The sequence below is a fragment of the Mus caroli genome, unplaced genomic scaffold (assembly GCF_978045245.1).
Source record: "Mus caroli unplaced genomic scaffold, Mus_caroli_1 scaffold_4, whole genome shotgun sequence".
Lineage (NCBI taxonomy): Eukaryota > Metazoa > Chordata > Mammalia > Rodentia > Muridae > Mus > Mus caroli.
The window spans coordinates 67576146-67600739 of record NW_028227259.1 but is presented as its reverse complement, the minus strand read 5'-3'; the positions used below and the strand labels follow the sequence as shown (position 1 = coordinate 67600739).

Here is a 24594-nt window from a genome sequence, read left to right as displayed (position 1 = left end):
AATTAATGTTGAGACATTTCCCAAATCCTAGCAAACCTACGTATCCACACCAAGATGCCATTCATGTAGGCAGTTCACGGCAAGCAGATGTATGGACAACCACAGAGATAAGCTAGTAAATAGTCAGTCATTCTCCAATATCATAGAGCACACACCCCGCACCCCGTCTCTGACAGTAAGAGAATAATCAACCTGCTCGAGCTGGAATCAGATTCATTTTCCTCTTCACTAGTGCCATCGTCCACTTCTGGTCTCTCCAGCCAGTGTGCACCAGCACAGCCTTCTGCTGTAAACTCAAATGCAGGGACATCTGAGGTGGATGCCATTGGCCAAGAAGGTGAATTCTGGAAATCCAGTTGGCTGGACCTTCGGTAACCAATGGAAGCCAAAGGCAATTGTAGGTTACACGGATCTAAAAACTTTCTCCCACCGTTTGCTCCGGTCTGTCCTCGGTTCCAAAATTCTCCCTGCTGGCTGTCAACTGAAGAGTTAGACGATGCTTGATGGCCAAACCACCTCCACCTGATTTTCAAAATCTGTTTCACGTCAAACTCTTTGCGAGAACCAGACATCCTCAGAGAAACCGAGTGATCGTCTAGGCAACGGGCAAAAAACACGGCGCACAGATTTGTGCATCCAACCAAGACAAGAGAAGTATATTCCCTGCTGTACCCAAAAAATAGCTTTAAAAGAAAACAAATCGTTCAAATATATATCTCCATTTACTTTCATCCCAATATATCAGACTATGAAGAACAAAGGGTAATGAATAAAGATGAACGCGGTGGAACACTCCGCTCGATCAGAGCAAACTCTGATCCACCTATCCTGAAGCAGCCCCAGCACTTTCCCTGCTCCCCTTCCCATCCAGACCCTGGGCTCGCACAAACACTGACAGCATTCATTAAAGTCCTTTCAAATGCAGAACACCACCCCCTTCTCTGAACCACAAATGACAGAGACTGAGAGCACTATCCCGGCTGCAGAATCGAATCGCAGCCTTTATGCTCGGTGCATTAACTCTTTTATGGCTGAAACAAGAGCCGTTAACCCAGAGCATTTCCCTTTGTACTTAAAAACCACTTTTTCACCAGCAGTGGTTCCTGCTTTTAAACCAAGTTCTTCGGTGAGATATCACAGAACACGTTTTTTAAAAAGCATTTTAAATGAGATTTGAGAATTCTTGAGCCGTGTTGGGTGGGGATGAGGAGGAGGGTCTAAGCTGGGGCTCTGGACTGGTGGCCCCTATCCTCCTGTCTCCTCCCTCTCCTCCCAGGATGCACAGTGACATCCTTGGGTAAGAGTTCATTTGAACAAGGGATAATGAGAAAAACTAGACGAAAAAGTTTGAAAACTACAATGGACCAAAATATGTCAGTACTAACTCTTTAAAAGAGATACCCTGACACCAATATCACTCACTCTAATTCAAACAGGGCTGCTTCCCCCAGTTTAACACTGAGATTTCCTATTGGAGAGGGATGGTGGGGCTCAAGGCTTAAGATTCCTTAGCTGCAGAGAGCACTGGACTGTGGCCTCTGTGGCCAACAAGACAGAGCAGTGCTGTGGACACGCTCACTGCAAATTGATAAGGAGAAAAAAATTAAAATTTAAAATACTAAATAGTTACTTTGAGTATTCTCGTAGGCGTGGTGGAAGACAGGAATATACACATACTAATGTCTAACCTCCAAAATGAGTAAATATAGTTACTGAAGTGAATAAAAGCACTGATTAGTCAAAATATAAAATATTATAATAGTGTAATATTAAGAATTTGTGATTTAAAAGTGCAGAACAGAATTTAGATTTTCAGTACTGAACCCCCTGTCAAATAATTTCACATAAAGCTGTTTTGACATTGGCTGAAAAGTCTGTTTTGGAGACTTTTGGCATAAAAATACCACGAGGCCTGTAGCTTAACCTCATGTGGCCCCTAGAACTAAAAACTGTTCAGAAAAACAGAATAAGAGGCATGAAAAGCCGCGTAGAGCTCTGTACTGCACACTGTGGGGGAACCTCCATTCAGTTCCCTTAGCTCCTGGGTAGGAATGGTTTAGGCTGAATGACGCTGGATTTACATAAGCTGGGATGTTAAAAGCAGGGGAGGAACACTGACAAGGAGGGGTTCAGTCAGCTAGCCATACCTGCTTAACTTTAAGAACAGGAGAAAGTTACGTGCAGGAAGGAGACAAAACGTCCTGAGCACAAGGTCAAGGTGACACCAAGTAGGGTGCCTGGGAGATCAATGCTTTGGAGCTTTAGTGTGGTGGGAGCATGCAAGCCGTGAAGTGACACCCCTGGCTCTGCTTTCACCTACGTCAGACAACTATTACATCACTGAGTCCATATGATGTCATGCCCTCTTCTACAAGGCTGTTTGAGTTCCAGTTCCCCTGGCTGTCAACCCTACTCCTCTCTCAAGGTTGTACATCTCGAGAACATTGTCACACTCCATTTCTCTGCGCTTGTGGTTCTTGATGCGGGCAGCAAATCTCCTTCCTGACAAAAGTTTCTGCACACTGGGGATGTAGCTGTCAGCAGCTGGGATGACCAGAGAGTGCTGTAAGCCTTGAGAGGACAGGTGCCAAAGATGACATCTTGGCAAAGCACAGTATACACTGCCACAGTGGGAAATGTCACAGCAGTGGTGCATACGGACTTTACCTTCAATTCATTCAAAAAGAGCCTGCCAACTACTTCTACACAAAGGACGCAAAGGAGAGATCATGGACATCTTAGAGCTCTCAAAGATGTTTTTAAACTTATATGCTGACAAAGGAAAGGACTGTTACAAAAAGAACAATTTGTGTGGTGTGTGTGTGTGTGTGTGTGTGTGTGTGTGTGTGTGTGTGGTGCACATGTGCAGGCCAGAGCTAAACAGCAGGTGTCTCTCTGCCATGCTCTCCATTACTGACTAAGACAGGGTCTCTCACTGACCCAGCTAGCTGGCTGGCCAGGGAGCTCTTGGGATCTGTGCCCATCCTCCTGCCCAGTGCCACTGTTCCAGTTATGACGCCTACAGTCATGCTCAGCGTTTTACATGGCTGGGGATCCCAACGAAGTCCCTGTGCTTACCAAACAAGCATTCTTACCAGTGAGCCATCTCTCCACAAAATAAATTTTAATAAATATGAATTTATATATGTGAAATTTTAAATTGAATTGAATCAATGTGAGAACACTCGCCAGTGCTCTGAATTCCAGGAAATGCTGTTTTTTTATAGGTAGAAGTGGTTTGATTGTTATCTTGTCTGGTGAGTCATTGAAACCTGAACTCAACAGTGGCTTTCATTAAGGACCACTGAGACATGAGCCATTCATTTCTCAAAAGTAATTCTCCATCAGGAGAAATTCAGACTTAAGGAGCCATGGATGTTAAACTATGAGGTCACACCCCTACTGCTAAAAGGATTCAAAGGGCCTTTTATCAGAAAATTGGGCTATACATTGAATGTATGCCTGCTTACAATAGTAGCTGTTCTGAGCAGGCTATCAGACAGGCTCCACGGTTTGAAAGGGACACCAGAATTGGGTTGCAGAAGGACAAACAGCAGCAGTTAACTGCTGCCATTGTGACCAGAATTTAATTCACCCCTCTCTCACTCATAATGCCACTGTCACACATTTATAAGAATTTTGATTATTGCTAGAAGAAAGATCATACTATATATATACAATTGAACATTTTTCTTTTCTTTTTGAGAATATTTTAAGTTATGTGTATGTGATTGGATGCACATTTGAGTGCAGGTGCCTTCAGAGGCCAAAGGATTCAGATGTTGTGAACCACCACCCTACCTGGGTCTGGGAACTGAACTTAGTCCGCTGGAAGGGAACAACAAGTGCTCTTAACCACTAAGCCATCTCTCTAACTCTGCATGTTGCTTTGCTTATATAATTTCATACACACATGGGGATACTAACTAATAAACCTCTTAAACGGTTTTATGATATTTCATAGTTGTAAAACAGTTCATTACTCTCTCTCTCTGAGGTGTGCATGGTGGATCAGACTGTACATTTCAGAACTAAGGAAGCTGAAACAGGATCACTGCCATGAGTTTGCGGCCAGTCTGGGTCACACCTCAAGTTCCAAGCCAGGCTTGTCTATATTGTGAGACTGTGTCTCACACCAAACCAAACCAAACCAAACCAAACCAGACCAGACCAGACCAGACCAAATCAGACCAGACCAGACCAGATCAGACCAAATCAGACCAGACCAAATCAAACCAAACCAAACCAAACCAAACCAAACCAAACCAAACCAAACCAACAGCACCCATCTTGCAAATAATAAGCTTTGAGTTGTTTTCAAGTGCTTGTTTGCTACTAAGGGCAACACTGAAGTAAGTGTCTTGGGAGGCTCTTACGCTGACACAGCTTAGTTCCTAGGAGAATCGCTGCATTGAAGGTATACGCACTTCAAATTTGAGTAGTTTAACTTTCCTCAAACCCACATTTCAACAGGAAAGAACCACCCTCCTCTCACCTCCCTCCGCAGGCCTGACACTGGCAATGAGACTGTAATTCTTTTGGCTCTAGAGGACGTATGGCCTTGAGCACATTTTTATAGGCCCATTGACCATTCCTGAACTGGCTACATCTATTTTTTTTCCTAGGTCATTTGTCTTTGTTTTACCATTAAGGAGAGACTTGCTATATAGTATACATTTTTAGAAGATATTGGTCTTGTTTTAGATTTTGTTTCTGGTCAATTTCCGGATGAACAGCAGCTAGGTTTTGTACCTTTAGAGGCATGCTAGAGTAACAAGAGTTTAAATCATAAGTAGAAGGCACAACGTATTTTCATGACAGGAACCAACCATGTAATTTTCACTAAGGTCCAGGGACAATGACAATTCATGCTCCTTCCCAAAGGGAGCCACAACCTTTGGCATAGGCTCCTTTTCTCAAACATATTCCTCTGTCCATTAGTGTCCTAAAATTAATTCATAGACTGGGGCTGGAAGTTTAGCACATGTGAAGGTTCAATTTCTCCCACTGCCTCCAAAAACAGTCAGTTGTCTGAGCCACTTGATGAATATATGAACTATGATATTCCAAACACACATACATATACATATTAATATAGTGTGCATATGAAACATAGGTTATATACATACGTGTGTGTGTGTGTGTGTGTGTGTGTGTGTGTATGACCACTAAAATCCCTTCTGTTGGTGACAAGACCATTGAGTTGTTCCTGGTTTTAAACATTTGTCAATACTGCTGCTATGTACACTCTTGTATATCATCACAGTTATGTGGGGGCTATTACATTATGGGAACACATGTGCTCCACTCTGGCCTTTGCCATCAGTTCACTCACCTAAAGCAGTGCCTGAAAACTCCGTCTATCCAGTCGACACTGGCAATATCAGTCTTTTTTTTTAAGATTTATTTTGTTTGTAATTGTGTGAATATGTATGTGCATGCAGTGTCTGCAGAGAACAGAAGAGGGTGTCAGATTCCTTGGAGCTGGAGTTAAGGTGCTGGTAAGAAGCCTACCGTGGGTCCTGGGAATTGAACTCAGGTTCTCTAAAGAGCACTGCACACAGGTTACCCCTGAGCCACATCTCCAGCCCATCAGTCCTTTTATTCTTGGTCTTTTTTTGTGGGATATAGAGAGTTTTGTTTTTACATTCCATTTGATTATGAGTGACAGTGAGTGGCTTTTCATTTGAATTTATTTTTCAGATATCAACATGGATGTTTAAGACCTCTTCCTCTGTATTCTTCCCATCTTAGCTCATCCCCCCTCTTTGTGGAAGCTATTACATCTCTCATATTCCCTTTATGATAGCCTGAGCACTACTGTTACTAGGCCATGAAAATCAGCATCTGTTTGCTCATGAGACAGGGTCTCACTATGCAGCCCTCGATGACGAGGAACTCAATATGTGGACCAGGCTGGCTTCTAACCCCCTGAGCTCCACGTCCCCCTTAGTGCTGGGATTAAAGGTGTGCACCACCACACCCAGCTGGCAAGCATTTCTGTTAATAATACTTTTGTTTCTGACCCATTGGCTTTTACTCCTCAACATAAGACTGTTTCAACCAAACATCCAGGTCTGGAGAGAAGCACTCACTAGGCTGGAGGAAGGGCTCAGGAGTTGAGCACTGGCTGGGCATATAGAAGACACTGGGTTCAATCACAAGGACTTTCCCCGATACACCTTAGCGTTGAATGATCAGAATGGGCTTCACTAATTAATCTATGTGCGTAATTTCAATCCCTTAAGCCCCATCCCCTAACTTTCCTATTTCGTCCAAGGCGCTCACTACTGCCTGGCATTGCTCTTTGTTTACAGTCTATAAGGTAACTCCCAGTAGAACTGTTTGTCTGGATTCATCACTATGGCCCAAGCACTTGGCAAGGAATCCTGCGATAAACAGATCTCCAGTGAATGAACCCAGCAAACACAACAACAGAAGCATGTGTCTAAGCTGCATATTGCAACTCTAAGGTAAATCAACAACCTATTATTTTAAAAATATGAGAGAAACATTTACCTTTGATGACAAAATCTTTTAAAGACTGTCTCAACTTGCGGGGGAAGTCACAGCGTGACGTTATAAAAATGTCTTTTTTCCTGTTTCATTCTTGAGGTATTACACTTTCATCTAACGGATTAAACTTTGTACCTCTTTTTACCTCAATAGCTTTGCTTTCCTGCAAGTTAAACTTGAGATACCAACATTGGTATATTGTTTAAAACAGATAATGAATCTATTATGAATACATTTTTCAAAAAGTAATTAAGGACCTGTCTGAAACATCTGCTTTAAATCTGCTCAACTGTCAGACTGTGAGTTCCTGTCTCTACCCAGTATTACAAGGAAAGCAAGAACATGTCATTAAGACAGAGTGCAGTGACCACTCTTGGAGGGGTGGCATTTGGAGCTCTGCATTTGGAGTCTTCCATGCCCGGGCCTTAGATGTGGAATAGAGTTTCTGTGTTCTTTTCCCATCATTGACTTGTTTTTAGCTCTGGTTGGAGCCAATCATTTAAATCACTAATATCTGGTCTCTAGCTTACACAGTAAATCATTATCATAAAAATCTCAAGACAAACAGTCAACTAACCTGATTCCTTGGGAGCTCCCAGAGATTGAACCATCAATCAAAGAGCATGATGGGCCTAGGCCCCCTACACATATGTAGCAGATGTGTAGCTTCGTCTTCATGTGGGTTCCCCAACAACTGAACAGCGACTGACCCTGACTCTGTTGCCTGCCTGTGGATCTTGTTCCCCTAACTGGGCTGTCTTGTCTGCCCTCAGTGGGAAAAGATATGCCTAGACCTGCAGTGACTTGAGGTGCCATGGTGGGTTGATGGGGGGGCACCCCCTTCTCAGAGATGAAGGGAGGAGAGATGGGGGGAGCTGCAGTTGGAATATAAAGTGAATTAATAAGTAAGCAAATAAATAAATGGGAAAAAGTCAAGTGGAAGGTGATCTCACATGAATGGCTTACTGAATACTGACTAATCAAAGACTGGGTCCTGCAGTTGGGTAAGGACTAGGATCTAAGGAGATGATTTAGAGACAGACCTCAAGATGATTTTGAGAATGGTGAAAATGGTTTTCAGAGGGAAGATGCAGTGAGCAGAGAAAACAGACCATGACAATGTGAGAAGCAGTTTAAACTCGGAAGCAAACAACAAGATTTGAAAGGGAGATGAATGTTAAAAACATAGTATTGTCGAGACTGGCTTAAGATGTTTGTGGCTAATCAAGAGAAGTTAAAAAAATTAGTATTTTCAGGCCTGCATGGTTGGGAAAAAGGATGCCGAAGACGAGAAAACTGGGAGGCAGATTTGGAACGACCAAAGTGTTGCTTATTTTAATTATAAATGTAGGAACTGCATCAGCCAGGGTTCTCTAAAGAATCAGAACTGATAGGATGAATATACACATATTAAAGGGAATTCATTAGAAAAGTTTGCAGAATGTGATCTGGAAAGACTGGGAACCTGGGATTTATGCAGTCTACAAGGTTGGATGTCTCGGTAGTCTCAGTCTGGTGCTAGAATGCGGGAGAGCTGCTGGTCTTCAGGCTATGCTGGAATCCAGAAATAGGCTCTAATACCAGTGAAGAAATAACCAGAGCAAAGGGACAGACAGACTTGGCAACAAAAGTGAGGGCAAATACTCCCAAAGCAAACTGACTTTCTCCTATGTCCATTTATCTAGGCTGGTCTTCTGGCTTCAGAAAATCTGATCAAGAAAATCTTTCACAGCTGTGCTCAGAAGCCTGCCTTTTAGTTGATTCCATATATAGGCAAGTTGACAACTAAGATTAGCTATCACAAGTCTACCACTTGCCAAGTTGACACAAATCACATCTTATGCCATGATAAATTTCCAATGAAAACAGTAACAGGACATAATTTTGCCTAGCATGGCATGCTGATCCCATGAACAACTGCAAAGGCAGCATGTGCTTTAGAACAGGTAGCAAAGCTTGAAGAATGCTTAGTCTTTCAGTCTCTCAAAACTTAAATATGGCAGCCAGCCATAGTGACACACCTTCAATTCCAGCACTCAGGAAACAGACAGACACGTCTCTGTGAGTTCCAGGACAGCCAGGGCTACATAGTGAGACCCTGTCTCTAAACGACAACAACAAAACCCTCTTAAATATGATAATATAGACTTAAAACATTTAACCACTGATATTTTCTCAATTGATGTTACATTATACAATAAATAGAGGGGAAAAAAGAAATAAGGAAAACACAAATATTGTCTTAATGTATGCATATATTCACAAATGTGTTTTTAACAAAAAATAGAACAAACAGTCTCATGTCAGTTATAGCTTATTTCTGCTGGCCTTAGCTGGCATTCATAACTACCTTCCTCTACTGCCTGTTCTTCACTTCCTCCACCCTTCACCTCAGCAGGTCTTGGCTCTTTCTCTGGAGAATAGAACAATGCCTTCATTCTGGAAGGATCCCTTTGCTGTTCTGCATGGATTACGCTGTAGTTTCCCACTGACTTTAATCACAGGACATGGTAGCACAACAGACACCCTAAAGGATCTCCTGTATTTCAGACACATCTTCCTTGCTTCAGTCACCTCCCCTAACACTGCTTATTCCTTTCTTAGCCTGTTGGCTTCCAGCATCAGAAGCTCAGAAGTGGCGGTGGGGGAGGGGGTGTTTGTTTTACCTTCTGACAGAAGTGCTCACCTGTCTGGAACCAAAACCTCTAGGCCAGCAGAAGTTAAGGTCACCGGAACAGGAAGCACAATTTTCCCAGTAGTCACTAGGGATGATAGTGAGCGGACCCATCCTTATTCCCAAGCCTTGGTCCCAGGACCTATGAATCCTGGCCATGAGAGAAACAGTACCATATATCACACACTGATTCAGAACATATACTTTTGGAGAACCATGCTTCAGCCTGCCAGGTTGCTGCCACCTCATTGCCCCTGTAAGTGAGTCATTAGAAGGTCATTCTGCCATTCTACCAAGGCAATTTTTTTTAGGGTGTTAGGGAACACAGTAAGACCAGGGGATTCCATGAGCATGGGCCTAATGTCACACTTTTCTGGATGTGGTCAGAAGTGATGCTATGTGGAATGCTAGGATAGCGGCTAAAGCATTCTCTAAGTCCATAGATGGTGGTTTTGGCAGAGGCATTACATGCAGGAAAGGCAAAGCCATAACAAGAATAAGCATCTATTCCAGGAAGGACTAAACATTGCCCTTCCCACAAAAGTTCAATGTAGTAACCTTGCCAGTAGGTTGCAGGCTGATCATCCTGGGGAATGGTGACATAGGGGCTCTGTGTTGGCCTCTGCTGCTGGTATATCTGGTACTCAAGAGCAGCTAGAGCCAAGTCAGCTTCGGTGAGCAGAAGCCCATGTTGTTGAGCCCAAGTTTAACCTTCTGATTGGTGCCTGCACATTGTACAGAGCCAGCCGGTCCCTAGTCTTCTCTTCCTTAGTTAATCACGGTAGGGCACATCCCATGAGGCCATAGGTGCATTCTTGGGAGCAGAGGCACTGCATCAGGAGTAGAAGAGGCATTTAGGAAGCTTCTTCATGTAGCTTGCTGGTGCCCTCAGAACCCACCTTGGCCCTATCATGTGTATCACTTCCATTTGATAATGGGTTGTTGCTGAGCACACCCTACTTTATGGCTTGGTGGATCAGATAATACCCTAGCTCATGGTGGACAGCTTAGGTCTCATTGTCAAATGCTGTTTCTACCGAGGCTCAATAGCTGGCTAAGAGCTGACCCTCAAATGGTTCCCTTTAGCAGACGGTGCTAAAGCTATGCTCCAAAATCCCAAGGGTCTATGTTTTGATTCACCTATAGGGGCTTGCCAGTGACTCTGAACAGCATTCCTATCTGCCTGTGACATGGCAGGTACCAGTAGGTCTCTTGGATGGAGCAGTCTGTACAACTGCCTGGGCCTGCTGAAGAGTCTTTTCCTGTTCCAGGCACCATCCATGGCTAGCAGCTTTCTGAGGCACTTAGTGTGTGCTGCCCCCAGAATCCAGAGAGACCCACTAAACACTGCTGCTTTCTTGGTGGTGGGAGGGGCCAAGTTTAACAACTTATCTTTCACCATAGAAGGAACATCTCTGCATATCTCACAGCACTGGCCTTCTAGAAATTTGACAGAGGTGGAAGCCCCTGAATTTTGGTTGGGTTTCTCTCAAAATGCACAAATGCACAAGTCTAAAGAGGTTGCTGCCTCCTGTTCACTTGGTTCCATCGGCATATCGTCATCAGTTATGTAGTACACCCGTGTGATACTTTTATGGAAGAGACAAATAATCCAGATCTCTCTGAACTAAGCTAGGACACAGAGATGGAGAATTAATATATCCTTGAGGTACAGTGGTCCAGGTGTACTGCTGGCCTCGCCAGCTGAAAGCAAAATGGCTTCTAGTGGCCCTTAAGGACAGGTACCACCAAGAAGGAAGGCATTTGCTAGATCAGTAGCTGCGCTCCAGGGAGTGGAGTGTGGCCTTTTGAATAAGAAATGTCCCCTACGATCGATCTCAGACCTTTGAACACTTGGTCCCCAGATGGAGGAACTGTTTGGGGATGTTTATGTGGCACAGTCTTGCTGGAGGAAGCACATCACCGAGCTTTAGATTAAAAGGCCTGCATCATTTCCAGTTCACTTCCTCTGCTTCCTGCCTGTGGTCCAAGATGTGAGTTCTCAGCTTTCAGTTCCTGCCTGCCGATTGGTGCCACGTCTCCCTGCCATGATAAATTCCTATCCCTCTGGACCCATAAGCCCAGAAAGATTTGTCATGGTATTCTATCACAGCAAAGAACAGTAACTAATACGACAACCAAATGGATACAGATTATAGGGATCTATAGTAGAACCTAGCTTATCTTTCAAGATTAACTGATTTAAGAAATAAAAGCTTCAGTATGTGCTTTTTGCTTTGCTGCAGAGCTGAGATTGAACCCAGGGCCTTGCACACACCAGGTAAATCCTCTGCTAATGGTCTGCATCCCCAGCCCTTGGTTTTTGACAAAACACCTTACCACGAAAGTGAAAGTGCCCTTCAACTTTCTGTGTAGCCTAAAGAGGCCTTAAACTCACAACTGTCCTCCTTCTTCCTCTCCTGTGCGCTAGAATTACAGGCCTGTGTCCAGATACCTTTGAAACACCAAATTAAGATTGATATTACAGTGATAAATCACCCCTGTTAAAAATAATTGGGGGATATTTCTCATTTAATCAGTAAATAAAAAAATAAAATAAATATGAACTTTTAGTTCTAAGGGATTTGGTTTTATAAGCTCCCTGGCACATCAAAAGCTCAGCAGTTAAGAGCCCTGAGAGAGAATGAAAAACAAAGTGTGGCTTCATGGTTAGGCCCATCCAATAAGGGATTTACCCAAATAAAAGCACTGTAACACATAACTATAAGGTTAGGGTGGAAATGGAAGTGAAAGAAACTTTAACCTTAAAACTAAATTATGCCCTCATGCCATATGATGCTGTCATATCCCATAATAGTTGCTCAATTACCAAAATTGCTTATTTAATACATTTTCTATGATGATGACAGAAAGGATTATAGCTTTCAAAGCATCTATAATTCAGGAGCTGGTATTTAATTTAAAAGTTGCAATACAAGGGATGGAGAAATGGCTAAGTGGTTCAGAGCACTCAATGCTCTTCTAGAGGACTTGGGTTCAGTTCACAATGGCTCACTACCTCTGTCTGTAACTCCAGTTCTAGTGACCCAATGCCTTCTTCTGGCCTCGTTAGGCATCAGGCTTTCAGTGTGGTACACACAAATGTGTGAAGGCAAAACACTGATACACATACAAATAAATGCATCACAAAGAATTGCAGAACAGTAGGATAAAGACACTCAAGGCATGCAGGAATATGCTAAGACAGTTGCCGGGGTCAGTGGTAGACTACTGGTCGACCTGAAGTCCTTAGTAGAGGGCAAGCTCCCTTACCAGATAAAGCTGATGGCTAATGCTTTAAATGAAAATGTCAGCTATCATAAAGCTACATTTATGTGCCATTAATGACATTGTCTTAATTTGAATGTGTAAATGCACACTCATTCACTAGTCTTTTTGTATAGAACTAATGCCTTGCATTCAATATTCATCTCATACTGAGAGTGGTCTTATTGCATAAGCCGTATATGATCTATTATGTATGATTTTTACTTATGGTTTGTATAATGGAGAACTTAAAAGTATTTCTGAAAGAATATGAATACAGAGCAACCTGGTCATTATGAAAAAAAAATCTCATGTCAGGCAATAAATTAAACTCAATGCTTCTTTAATGGAGACAATGCAGTTAGTGATGTAGTCCATTTGTATTCTCGTCTGAGCCCCTTATTCTTTTGACCAGGCAGCTTGTTCATGGTCTTTGACAGGGACAACTTGGGGCTTTGATGACTTTTCTCTTCATCATTTATAATTATCTAGCCTTCATTAAATTTGACAGCAAACTTCAAACAGCTCATTTATACTGAAACATCTCAAAGCACTCAACTTAATTTTTTATGGAATTCTTTTTACAGTCATTAATTTAGATGTTTACTGATGTTACCATTACTCTAACTTTGCAGCTACTAAAGACGAGCTTGTGAATGAACACAATCAACTTTCAGATTAAGTGTGTACCCAACTGCACAGCTAGGGGAGGAGGGTGTGTGTCTACTCAGGAGCAGCCACTGGAGCCTGGTGATCCCTGGGCCCTCAGGATCCGTGCACACATTTCCTACAGGACATTAGGTTGAAGCAGGGAGTCAGCTCAGCCTGTTATTTTCTGACATTATCACTTAATGGTAGACAGAGTCTGGGTCGATAGCTAAACCAGTCACTTTGGGCAACTTACTCCCTTGTTTCTTAGTGTGACTACAACTATCTCCTAAGCACCTATTTCCTAGAGTGTATGTGTGTGGGGTAAGAACAGGCATCCCCTCCCCATCTGACAGATGCAGCTGCTCAAGCGAGGCTGACTGGGTTCTGGTGAGTTGAGGGTTCCATGCTTTGTATTTCAAGTGGATTATGCTGTCACTTGCTGCTCATAGCTACTCCATGGGCAGGTAGTTATAAACTCTACTGTGTAATCAGTCCTTGGCTACTCAGTGGGCTCTTCTTTCTTCCAGCCTTCTCTGCCCCTTTTCTTCCACCCATTCAATCCCCCAACACTAGATAGGAGAGAAAAAAACAGCTAGAGGGAAAAGGGGCATCGCTATCATTAGACCACTCCCTGTCATTATTCGTTCCATGAGGCAAGTTTGATCTCTGCTATCAGGACATCTAATTTCTCCTTGTTTCTTCTTTGTGCACAACTACTTAATAAACCACAACCCACAACAACTAACCTCTTGGGCCTTATTTATATACCCTCGGAAAAGTCCCCAGAATCCCAAACATCACACAATCACAGAAACGATAAGCAGCTGGCAAAGCATGCAGCCCTGTGAAGAGCACAAGGCAAATCATAGTCACCTGCTGTGGATGATCTGAAGCAGCCCCATACCCCGCACCTGGGATTAAAATGAAAACTATTCCCATAATGTTTGTTTTTAAAAGTTCTCAGTACACGACTATACCAAACATGGAGCAGACTCAGAGTATGGCTGACTTGTTTAAGCTCTGTGTGCAGCAGAGGACACTAAACTGAACTGAAACTGGTTGCCAGTGCGATCAGGTTAAACTATCGGTAAACAAGGCAGTGTAGCCCTGGCTGCCCTGGCCTTGCTTTGTAGACCAGGCTGGTCTTGAATTCACCAAGATCTGCCTGCTTCTGCCTCCCAAGTACTGGACTAAAGGCTTGTGCTGCCACAAGCCTGGCCTTAGTTCACGTTTTTAAAGAAGAGGGAGAGAGAGACTAGTTTTCAACTGCCTGAAGAATGTATCATTTCTTAGACAAAAGCACTTATGCAATTCCTCACAGTTGCAATTAAACAGGAAATGGCACTAATGTCCAAACACAAGTCCTCAACTTCTGTTACCTTCTTCCTCCCAGTTTTTGGTGTTTGCCTATGAAACAAAGTGTTCACCCATACATCAGACTAGTTTCCATTATCTGTCTGTCCTAATGTCTGGTAGGAAAACAAGGAGCAACTCACAGAACTGGCTGTTATGTATCCCACTCCCTTTTAAACTCGTCTAGAAAAAAATCACAGCTGATACTATAATAACTGCTTAATTATAACAAAATATTTGGTTTTGAAAATACCCTTTTAAGGCAAGTGTGGTGACTCATGCCTGTAATACCAGCAGTTGAGAGGCTGAGGCAGGAGGACTGACATGAGTTCCAGGTCAGTCTGTGATTTGTCACCTAATGAATTTCAGATCAGCCAGGGCTACAGAGTGAGATCCTATTTCAGAGGACGAACAAGTCTGTCAGCCAAGCGTGCACTCCTTTAATCCCAGCACTCTGGAGGCAGAGGCAGGCGGATCTCTGTGAGTCTGAGGGCAGCCTGGTCTACAGAGTGAATTTCAGGGATCCAGAACCACACGGTGAGACAAGCAATCTAGCAGATGAAAAATAGTCTTTTATGGCTGGAGGTGTAGCTAAGAACATGTTCTTAGCACATGTGAGACCCTGAGTTCAGGTTTCAGCATTTGGAGAAGAAATCAGAAGAGTCTTGGGTAGCTGGTAAAGGGAATGGGTTTCCTTGGCACACACTTCTCTTAGTTTGCGCATAGACACATTTTCAGGGCACAAGGATGGAAGCTGAGAGGCCACCTAGATGGAGAGAAACATGGCTAACTTCTTGCCTGATCCATGATTTGGCAAATGTGCTGTGGCACCCAAATGTCTTATGTGTCATAAAAAGCTACAGCGTGAGTAACTGTGATTTTGTCTTTTACTGACCTGAACCAAATCCTGAAGTGTTTCTGTTCCCTTGAAGCTTTACAGCAATGGAGATGAGAAAGGTAATCAATCAATCAGCACCCTTCAGGCACAAACACAACACCAGGTGTCTGTGGTCTCTGAACACATAACGGGAAATCGCAGACAGACTTGAGCTGAGGCAGGATCAATCAAATTTTCCAAGTGCTTATGTTAGAACAGCATACAGTTGGTAAGGAAATGGGAATAAAGAACAATTTAAACAACAGAGGGGAGACAAATGTGATGGCACAGGGAGAGACAGAGAGAATGAGTGTGAGTTAGAACCTGAATGTGAGGATAGGGATGAACTAACAGAGCCCTCACCTAGGAAGCATGAAGCCCTGGGTTTGATCTTCACCTATTCATTCATTCATTCATTCATTCATTCATTCATTTATTAATTTATAGACAGCCTTGGCTGTCCTGGACTTGCTTTGTAGACCAGGCTGGCCTTGAATTCATCAAGATCCTTCTGCTTCTGCCTCCCAAGTGCTGGGACAAAAGGCTTGCACTGCCATGCTCAGCCTTAGTCCATTTTTTTTTTAAAGGAGGGAGGGAGAGGGAGAGGGAGGGGGAGAGGGGGAGGGGGAGAGGGAGAGGGAGAAAGAGAGAGAAACTAGTCTTCAAATGCTCATAATTACAAATGAGTTCGTTACTACAAATGTTAACTAAGCCAATGTCATTCAACAACTCTCTGGCTTGCCCTAACATGAAACTTAAAAGAATAGCAATTAAAAAAAAAAAAGCTGTTTTATAGTTCCAACTAAAAGCACAATTGGACAAGGGAGTGAATGAAATGGCAGATCAATGGACATCAGCAGTGACTAGAATCTCTCAGTGTTAAATGTATCTTAGGCTAAACTCAATGTTCTTTTTTTTTTTTTTTTTTGGTTTTTCGAGACAGGGTTTCTCTGTATAGCCCTGGCTGTCCTGGAACTCACTTTGTAGACCAGGCTGGCCTCTAACTCAGAAATCCGCCTGCCTCTGCCTCCCAAGTGCTGGGATTAAAGGCGAGCGCCACCACGCCCGGCTTAAACTCAATGTTCTTAAGAGGCTCTTCATCTGAGTGCTGGTGGCACACGCCTTTAATCCCAGCACTTGGGAGGCAGAGATCGGTTGAACTCTGAGTTTGAGGCCAGCGTGGTTCTACAGAGTGAGTTCCAGGACACAGAGAAACACTGTTTCAAAAATACAAGAGTCCCTTCAGGGTGGTCTTCTCAACCTCCAGCGGGGTCTGGGGGTGACAAGAAATAACTTGGACTAGCTAGTGAATGTAATCACAATACAGTGCATTTATGCACAAAACTGTCAAAAATTTGAAAATATAATGAATTAAAAAATAAAAAAGAGAGTTCCAGGACAGCCAGGGCTATACAGAGAAACCCTGTCTCGAAAAAACCAAAAAAAAAAAAAGAAAAGAAAAAAAAATAAAAAAAAAAATAAAAAAGAAAAGACAAGCTGGGTCTAGCCTCTTTGAAGGACTGCTGAGACTTTCCATAATTTTAAGGTCCTGTAAGATGCAGAATTGATTAGCCCGTCTTTCCACAAATAGCAGGAAGAAATGAAGTAGCCCTTCTCCAACCTCTCCACTCTAGCCTTCACAGGGCAATCACACCTTCTAAAGGACGATTCTTGACTACACCATTATAGCTAAAATCTTCATTCATTTTCAATCTCCTACTCAGTCATAAAAGCCAAATTGTTTGGCATGGCATTCAGAGTTTTTAATGTCTTAGTCGTCCCACCAGCATCATACCTTACTATCTATTCATCTATCTCATACTTCATCTATAATTAAAAATAATTAAACACATAGATCAAATCAAGGAAAATAAATACTATTGAATACTTCCAAACGAGCTCATACACTCACTACGGACATTTGAGTTAGCAAACCTTTCCCCTTGTACATTTAAAGTTAACTCTCTTAGCTGTGTCCCTGCAATGGCAATCTGTAGAATTAGGTATGTTAACTACATTCAAGGTGACATTGCTCCTAGTAAAGATGACTTCCCGGGTTACTCAGCTTGCATTTGGAGTCATATAAAGAAACCCCAGCTTTGGGGGGCTCTTATGATAATTCATATCCTTTCCACGATCCTGGAAGCTAAGTTTATGGAGCTGTAAGAGACTTCATGTGTTGAAGGACATGGAGTTTTAAAGCTAGTGGCTTCGGTGGCCCCCTAGTTGAGCCTCTTTTGAGATATTACTCAGATGGTACAAGCTGCTTGTACGGACTTCTGTGAAGATCACGTCTACCAATCGGGAACACCAGCACAGGCCTGCTGATAAGCTGCCGTCACTGTAGGACTGTCTTCTGAACAAGGAAGCTTCTGGTAGTTTCCTGCACCACACTGTTTAGATGAGTCCACACCCATCCTGCATTTACACAGCGACACAGGCGTGAGGACATTTCAGAGCCTCGAGATCCTCTGCAGTCTGAACCCAAGACCCTCCTTTAGCCTTTACCCCTGATGGGTCTTAGCTGTCATGCACAGCTAGTTATGCCTGTTCATATAGATGAGGTCTCACTGTAAGCCCTGGCTGATCTGGAACTTGCTACTTGGCTCAGGCTGGCTCCGTCAAACTTGCTTTGATCCTTCTGCCTTCAGCCTTCTAAGTGCACCTATGCACCACCATACCCAGTTCCTAAACCAAACACGTTTTTTTTTTTTTTCTCACCTCCCTCATGTTTTTCTGGTAATCTGCTCTTCCCGATATCACATATACCCACCCCTCAGCCGCCTACTGAAATGCAGCTATGGATACCTTTTGTCTGGGAAGAGACCTTGCTACAGAAGATGAGCACACAATGATAATAGAAAATACAAAGTTGCTGGGAATAAAAATGAAGTCGGTGAAGAAATGTAACAACAGGATGTTAAAATCTAAAATGCCCACATAGAAGCTGTCCTGGAGAGCAGTCTGTTTGGTAGGAAACTGCTGAACGAGTAGCATGGACTTTCTTTCTGCAGTAATAGCTTTGAGGTGAAGCCAGGGAGTCTCGAGTCAGGACTGAAGGACATGAAGGTAAGAGGCATACAATTCAGTCACCTATATCTTAGGAGAGGAAGAAATGAATGAAAGGATTTTTTTTTTAAAGGCATTTGCCTGTGTGTGGAGAGTGCATACACTAGCTACAAATCAACTCCAAGATTTCCTTCTCATCCTGATTATCATAATCAATCTGTCCCAGGACAACTTGCACACTGATGCTAATTGTCTTAGTCAAGGTTTCTATCCCTGCACAAAGATCATGACCAAGAAGCAAGTTGGGAGGAAAGGGTTTATTCAGCTTACACTTCCACATTGCTGTTCATCACCAAGGAAGTCAGGACTGGAACTCAAGCAGGCCAGGAAGCAGGAGCTGATGCAGAGGCCATGGAGGAATGCTACTTACTGGCTTGCTTCTCCTGGCTTGCTCAGCTTGCTTTCTTATAGAACCCAAGACTACCAGCCCAGGGATGGCACCACCCACAGTGGGCCCTCCCTGCTTGATCACTAATTGAGAAAATGCCTTACAGAAGGATCTCATGAAGGCATTTCCTCAAGGAAGGCTCCTTTCTCTGTGATAACGCCAGCTTGTGTCAACTTGACACACAGAACCAGCCAGTACACTAATCACACAGATTTTTTTAAGTGGCATCTCAGACTTCTTTAACCTCAGACTTCTCAGACGCTACTAGAACAGGGCCTCCTTCTTATCTACAAAGTTGCCAGTGACTTTGTTGTTGTTTTAGAGTCAACTCCATTATTTCCAAATTCTGACAGTGAGAGCACTTAAGCCTTAAGTGGTTCTCAACCTTCCTAAGGCTGTGACCTTTTAATACAGTTCCTTGTGTTTCAGTGACCCCAATCATAAAATTATTTTCGCTGCTACTTCAAAACTGTGATTTTGCTACTATCATTAATCACAGCGTAAATATATGATATGCAAATGGTATTGGGTGACTCCTGAGGAAGGGTCATTCCATCCCCAAAGGGTGGTGACCCACAGTCAGGAGCCACTGCGAACGCCAACCTCCACAGTGCATTGACAAAATGCTAGGCTTGGAGAAACTGCCAAAGTTCTAGCTTCAACCCTGTGAACTCTTAGATTAAAGCGCCCTTGTAAGAGCAAAACAGAGAAAGGCTAGTCAATAGAGAAACAGAGCAATGACATGAACATACAGAGAGAAGCTGGAAAGAAACCACACAGAGAAAGCAGCCCTGCTCTACTATCAGTGATGCCAAGGGCCTCGAGGCCCAACTGGGCTTCTGGTCTCTGACATCAACACAAAGCTACATTACTGCTAACAAAACATTCTGGTTGCTTAGACTAGTTCAAGTAATTTTATATAACTTGTTAGGAAACGAACCTTAAGAGCAAAACAAAGAGAGAAGAATACAGTGTTTGTGTGTTTGAGTGTGTGTGTGTTACACTCCAAAATTTGTTAATGCCGCCTTCAAAAGAAGGAGAGAACTCAAATTATAGCAATTTTCTTTTGGCATTAGAATCTCTCATTCACTATTTTATTTTCAGAAGACCTAACAGTGCCTTATACACATTTAACAAATGTTTATTGAATGGACATACAATTCAAAATGAAACTCACTTGATCAAAATAGTACATCTAATTGTGGGGTTTTTCAATAGCGTTTCATTTCAAATTAAGATGTTCTTTATAATCCTCATTACCATAATTCTATCTAAACACACGTGCACGCGCGCGCACACACACACACACACACACACACACACTCACACAGAAATGCTGTTTTCCAGTTTTTTAAATAGAAGACTGGAAATCATGGTGGGTCCAGCTTATTCGGATCCTGTGTTAACTCTCAGGGTTATGAAGTCTGCTCAGTAGAGTGGTCATTAAGACTGTTCACAGACCGTGCCAGGTCTCTTCCTTCTCGAGCAGGGTAAGGTAGCATTTCCCTACTTCTTTGAAGTTAGGTATAGCTATGAGTTATGTGGTCACTTCCAATGGGAGCCTTGAAGAGTCACTGTGCTGTTATTACCCAGCACATCCTTTCCTCTCTCCTTCCAAGTGTGGAAGAATGCGCTGAGATGCAGTCTAACAGCCTGGGGGTCAAGTGACCACCTGAAACAGAGCTTTTATGCTGACCCTCATCAGACATATAGTAGGACAGAGATAAACCTTTGCTGACTTAAACCACTAGGATGTGAGGATCTTCTGTGACCACAGCCTAACCTATTCTGTTTGATACTCAGCAAACATCTTTTTTTCACAAACAGGGTGAAGAGAATAAATAGCATTGGCTCTCAATTTTTCAGAACGGTAACATTTTGTATACCAGTGCCCCTTCCCCACCACCACCAAAAAATGTTTGTATAGAGTATTGTACTCCCATAGGTTAGCTCCAGATAAAATTTCAAACCAACTCCTCATCCTCTCAGCCCTCACTGCCTGACTTCTGAAACCCAGGATCAAGAATATCTGGATAAGATGTGAGTCTTGGTAATCCAAACTCTTGCCTCCTGGTCTCATTTGCATCCTCCAGGCTGTTTTACTACCAGTAAATTCTCAGCATTTATCCCACGAATGAACTGTTTGCTATAACCACACTAGTCTTATAAACTAGAATATAGATCCAAAAGGCTCATAAACTTGCTGGAAATAGCCCCAAACATTAATAAGTTCAATTATAGTTTTTGGGTTTGTTGCTGTTGTTATTGTTTTGTTCCAGATCTCTCTCTCCTTTTTGTTGTTGTTTTGAGACAGGGTCTCAAATCTCACTATGTTACCTTGGATGGTCTGGAACTTGCTATTTAGGCCAGGCTGGTCTCGAACTCATAGAAATCTGTATACCTCTGTCTCCAGAATGCTAGGATGAAAGGCCTGGACCACCACATCTAGCTCTTTTGCTCTTTCTACTATGTGGCATGTTTTCTGAGATCTTTGATAGCTACAGAATGTAGGGGTTTACAGTAAACTAATAGTACAAATAATGTTTGTGATAAGATAGCATGCAAATCACATATTTAAATTCTCTAGTAATTCAAGGATTTTTACTTGCCTAAACCTAATTCTAATTCTCAAAGAGTAAACATTCTGAAGCATGAATGGAAAGGCCTATAGGTCATGTGGTCCAAGAGGCAACTTGCTGAACATCTACGGAGTATGTGAGTAGCCTCTTCCTTTGATGTATGCAGTGTTAAAACCCTGACTTCTGGATTAACTTCATTTTGGTCCTTACCAAACTCACTAACTTCAAACACTTTGCTCTCCAGTTCTTATCGGTTCTCAAGCTATAAGAAAATATCCATGAAGAGCTGCTTTATTACATTTGGAATCGGTCACAACATGTATTCTTCCATCAATCAATTTTACAGCAGTATGGTTAAAAAAAAAACTTTCAAGAAACTCTGCGGAAAAAAAAAGCATCTATCTAATCCAGATATCTCGAGTTTATCTGAGCTCAGAATCTTTTCCCATCTCCCCTTGTCCTGGAGCTGGGACAAAGAGAACCTTGTGTAGAGCAGACAAGTGAGTCCCTTGCCACCGAGCACAGCTTGGGAAATACTAGTTCAGATCATCACAACCAGGAATTCACAGAACATAGACTTCTAATTTCAACATGCCCTATGTTAAGAACACTTTTTGGGTGTGTGCATATGTGTGTGTCTGTGTGCACACGCGCTTGTGCACGAGTGTGCGAGCCCGAATTTACGATTTTCTGCTGGGGATCTTTTAAAAATGTCAGTTTAATGTCACCATCTCTCTTCCTTTTCTCAGGGCCCATAAAAAGCTGTTTCTCTCAGGCCTCATTACTAGAAAATGCCTTGCTTATGCAGAAGAACTGACTTTTTAAACTGTGGCATCATGAACATGCTGTCGCTTATTGTGTTTCTTTCCTGGCTCTAAGGACGTTCAAAACCCAAAGCAAGCCTCAGGTGTAGCACAGGACCTGAGAGCAAACATTGTCTATTCCCCCCCCCCCAGCCTGGCTTTTTCCTCAACCTCAATATTCTCATCTAGTTTAACTATATTGTACACATCGACCCAAAACTGCTTCAAATATCTGGATATACATACCCTCTGTGAGTATCTATGTTCGTCTTCTTTTTCCTACAACTTTGTATCTATTTCTCTGTCCTTGTCACAAAAATATTAGTGTCTTCGCCTTTACCTAAAAGTGTTTTACATAAATCCCCATATGGAACATAAACATTCATTACAGGTAGTTAAACCTGTAAATGCTGAAAGTAAGAGGAAAAAAAAAGTTGTGAGTCCCTCCCCCCACCCCAACAGCGATCTAATTAATAATAAAAAGCCTTATTAAACTGTTTATTAACAGGAAGATTTATTACACTCCTTCCTAACAGAAAGGAGAATTAACATTTATTGTGCATCGGTTAAACTGGCAGATACATAGTATAGCAGTTCCATTTTCAAAACAAAGTTGGAGGGCATCTGCCAGCGCATAATTCTTGAGCCATGCAGAAGAAATTAACCTCTCATGGCGGTGGAAGGGGAGTGGGGATACACTCTGTATATCCCTTTTAGTAAAAGTCTCAAAACTCAGATGAGATAGTCATAATGACAACCATGTATAGTCTCTGACAGCCAAGTTCCCCCAGCAGCTTCTAATTGCGGAACACGCACTGAAGCAACTGTCTAAATGCCAAAGTTGTGACCAGTCAAAACCAAACCCAGGAAACTACAATCATATTCTCTATTTTTGAGGTTAAGGCCATTACTTAAAAACTTTAACAAGGTGTGTATGTTGTAGGGAGTCCGAAATAGTTTCCAGAGTGTGTGTTTTATTCTTGGGAACAATTCTGGAGATCAGCACTTGCTCCACCCGCCGGGCCATCTCAGTGCCGCGTGGAGAACTTTGAGCAACTCCAGGGCGGCAGGGCCGCGTTCCGGGGGGAAAAAGGAGGGGGGGTTTGAGAGGGAAACCGGGTTCGAGTCCCGGTTGCAGCTCGAAAGCCCCCAGCCCGGGCCGGCTCCTAAGGTGGGCAGGTCACCCTGGCCAGCGAGTCCTCGGACCCCGAAGGGTCGCATGTATGTAGGGAGCTGGCCTTAGCCCACCGCGCCGAGGAGGAAGTCGCACTTACCGCGGGGGGTCAGGAGGGAGGCCCGGGGTCACCGTGGCGCGGGGCGGCGGGCGGGGAGGCTGCGCGGGGCGCGGGTGGGCGCGCTCAGCGGAGGGATGCTCGGCCCCGCGTGCGCCCCCAGCCCCTTCCCCACAGCGTCGCCCCGCGCAGCGGCCCTCCCGGGCCGAGCCACTCCTCTCCGTCAGGCGACGCCAGGCCAGGAGTCAAACTTGTCCCGCAGCCCCTGAGGGGGCGGGCGGGCACGCGCGCGGGAGTGAGTGGGGGTCGGGCACACGCTCGCCGGTTAGTCCCGGCGCGGCCGCCCCGCCCCACGACAGCAGACCCCGCCCACCACCGAGTCCCGCCCGCTCCGCCCAGGCTGCTAAGCTCCGCCCCCTCGCAGCTGGGTCCAAAGACCGAGAATTCCGTTCTCCTGAAGGGGACAGGTCCCGGCTGGGAGAGCCTGGGCACCGGGGACATCCTCATACTGGGCGGGGCTCCGGCGAGGGGGCGGGGGCGGGCAGAGCGTACTCTGTGGAGCTCAGGATGGGCCAGCCCCTAGAAACTGGGAGCAGGGGAATTCTTGGGGATGGGAAGTGAGGGAGAGTTCCCTCTGCAGGACCGGAAGGCGACCAGAGGGAGATGGCTTCTATGTCTCAGCTTACGGGGAAATCAGCAAAAGTCAGCCTTGGCCAGTGCCTGAAACCTTTCTTCTTGCAGAAGTCTGATGTGTGCTAAGTAGTGGGTTTGTGCAATAGAAGTTATGGTGTACAGACCCTGTGGTTGTTTTACAATGCTGGGATATAATTTACTCCTGTATACAACATGTAACTGCTCTATACTCACTGCTGAGAAAAACAGTCATCTATCCAATACCTGTGCGTCAAGCACCAAACTGTGACACTTTGTTACCTCATCGATAGTAAGAAACATCTATGATCCCTGGGTAGAAGGAAGGCGGGGTCTCCGGTTCTTTCTTCCGAGAGTCAGTCATATGTGGATGAGGTGCCTAGCTGAACTTGGTTCTTAAAGTAATTCATGTATTCAGTGTTTTGTGTGTGTGTGTGTGTGTGTGTGTGTGTGTGTACACTTGGTGCTTGCGATTTTTACATGGCTGTCCTTCTTCCGTGGTGGCTATTGCCCCAAAATAGCATTTGCCCACGA

At 43.7% G+C, this 24594-nt stretch overlaps 1 protein-coding gene across 3 annotated transcripts in view; it reads right to left on the bottom strand.

The window, feature by feature from the left end:
- Klhl5 (kelch like family member 5) overlaps positions 1 to 23755 on the bottom strand; it is a 59911-nt gene extending 36156 nt beyond the window's left edge. The window contains exon 1 of one of the 3 annotated variants that reach the window (XM_021163073.3): positions 23452 to 23755. Coding sequence is in view for 2 of the 3 variants with exons in the window: in XM_029477760.2 (XP_029333620.1) it covers positions 193 to 572 (380 nt within the window). In the remaining variant the exon portion in view is untranslated. Of the gene's footprint in view, positions 1 to 192; positions 951 to 23451 lie in introns of those variants that run through there. The other 2 variants (XM_029477760.2, XM_021163071.2) reach the window with 2 other exon arrangements.
- Between the last annotated feature and the right edge of the window lie 839 nt (positions 23756 to 24594).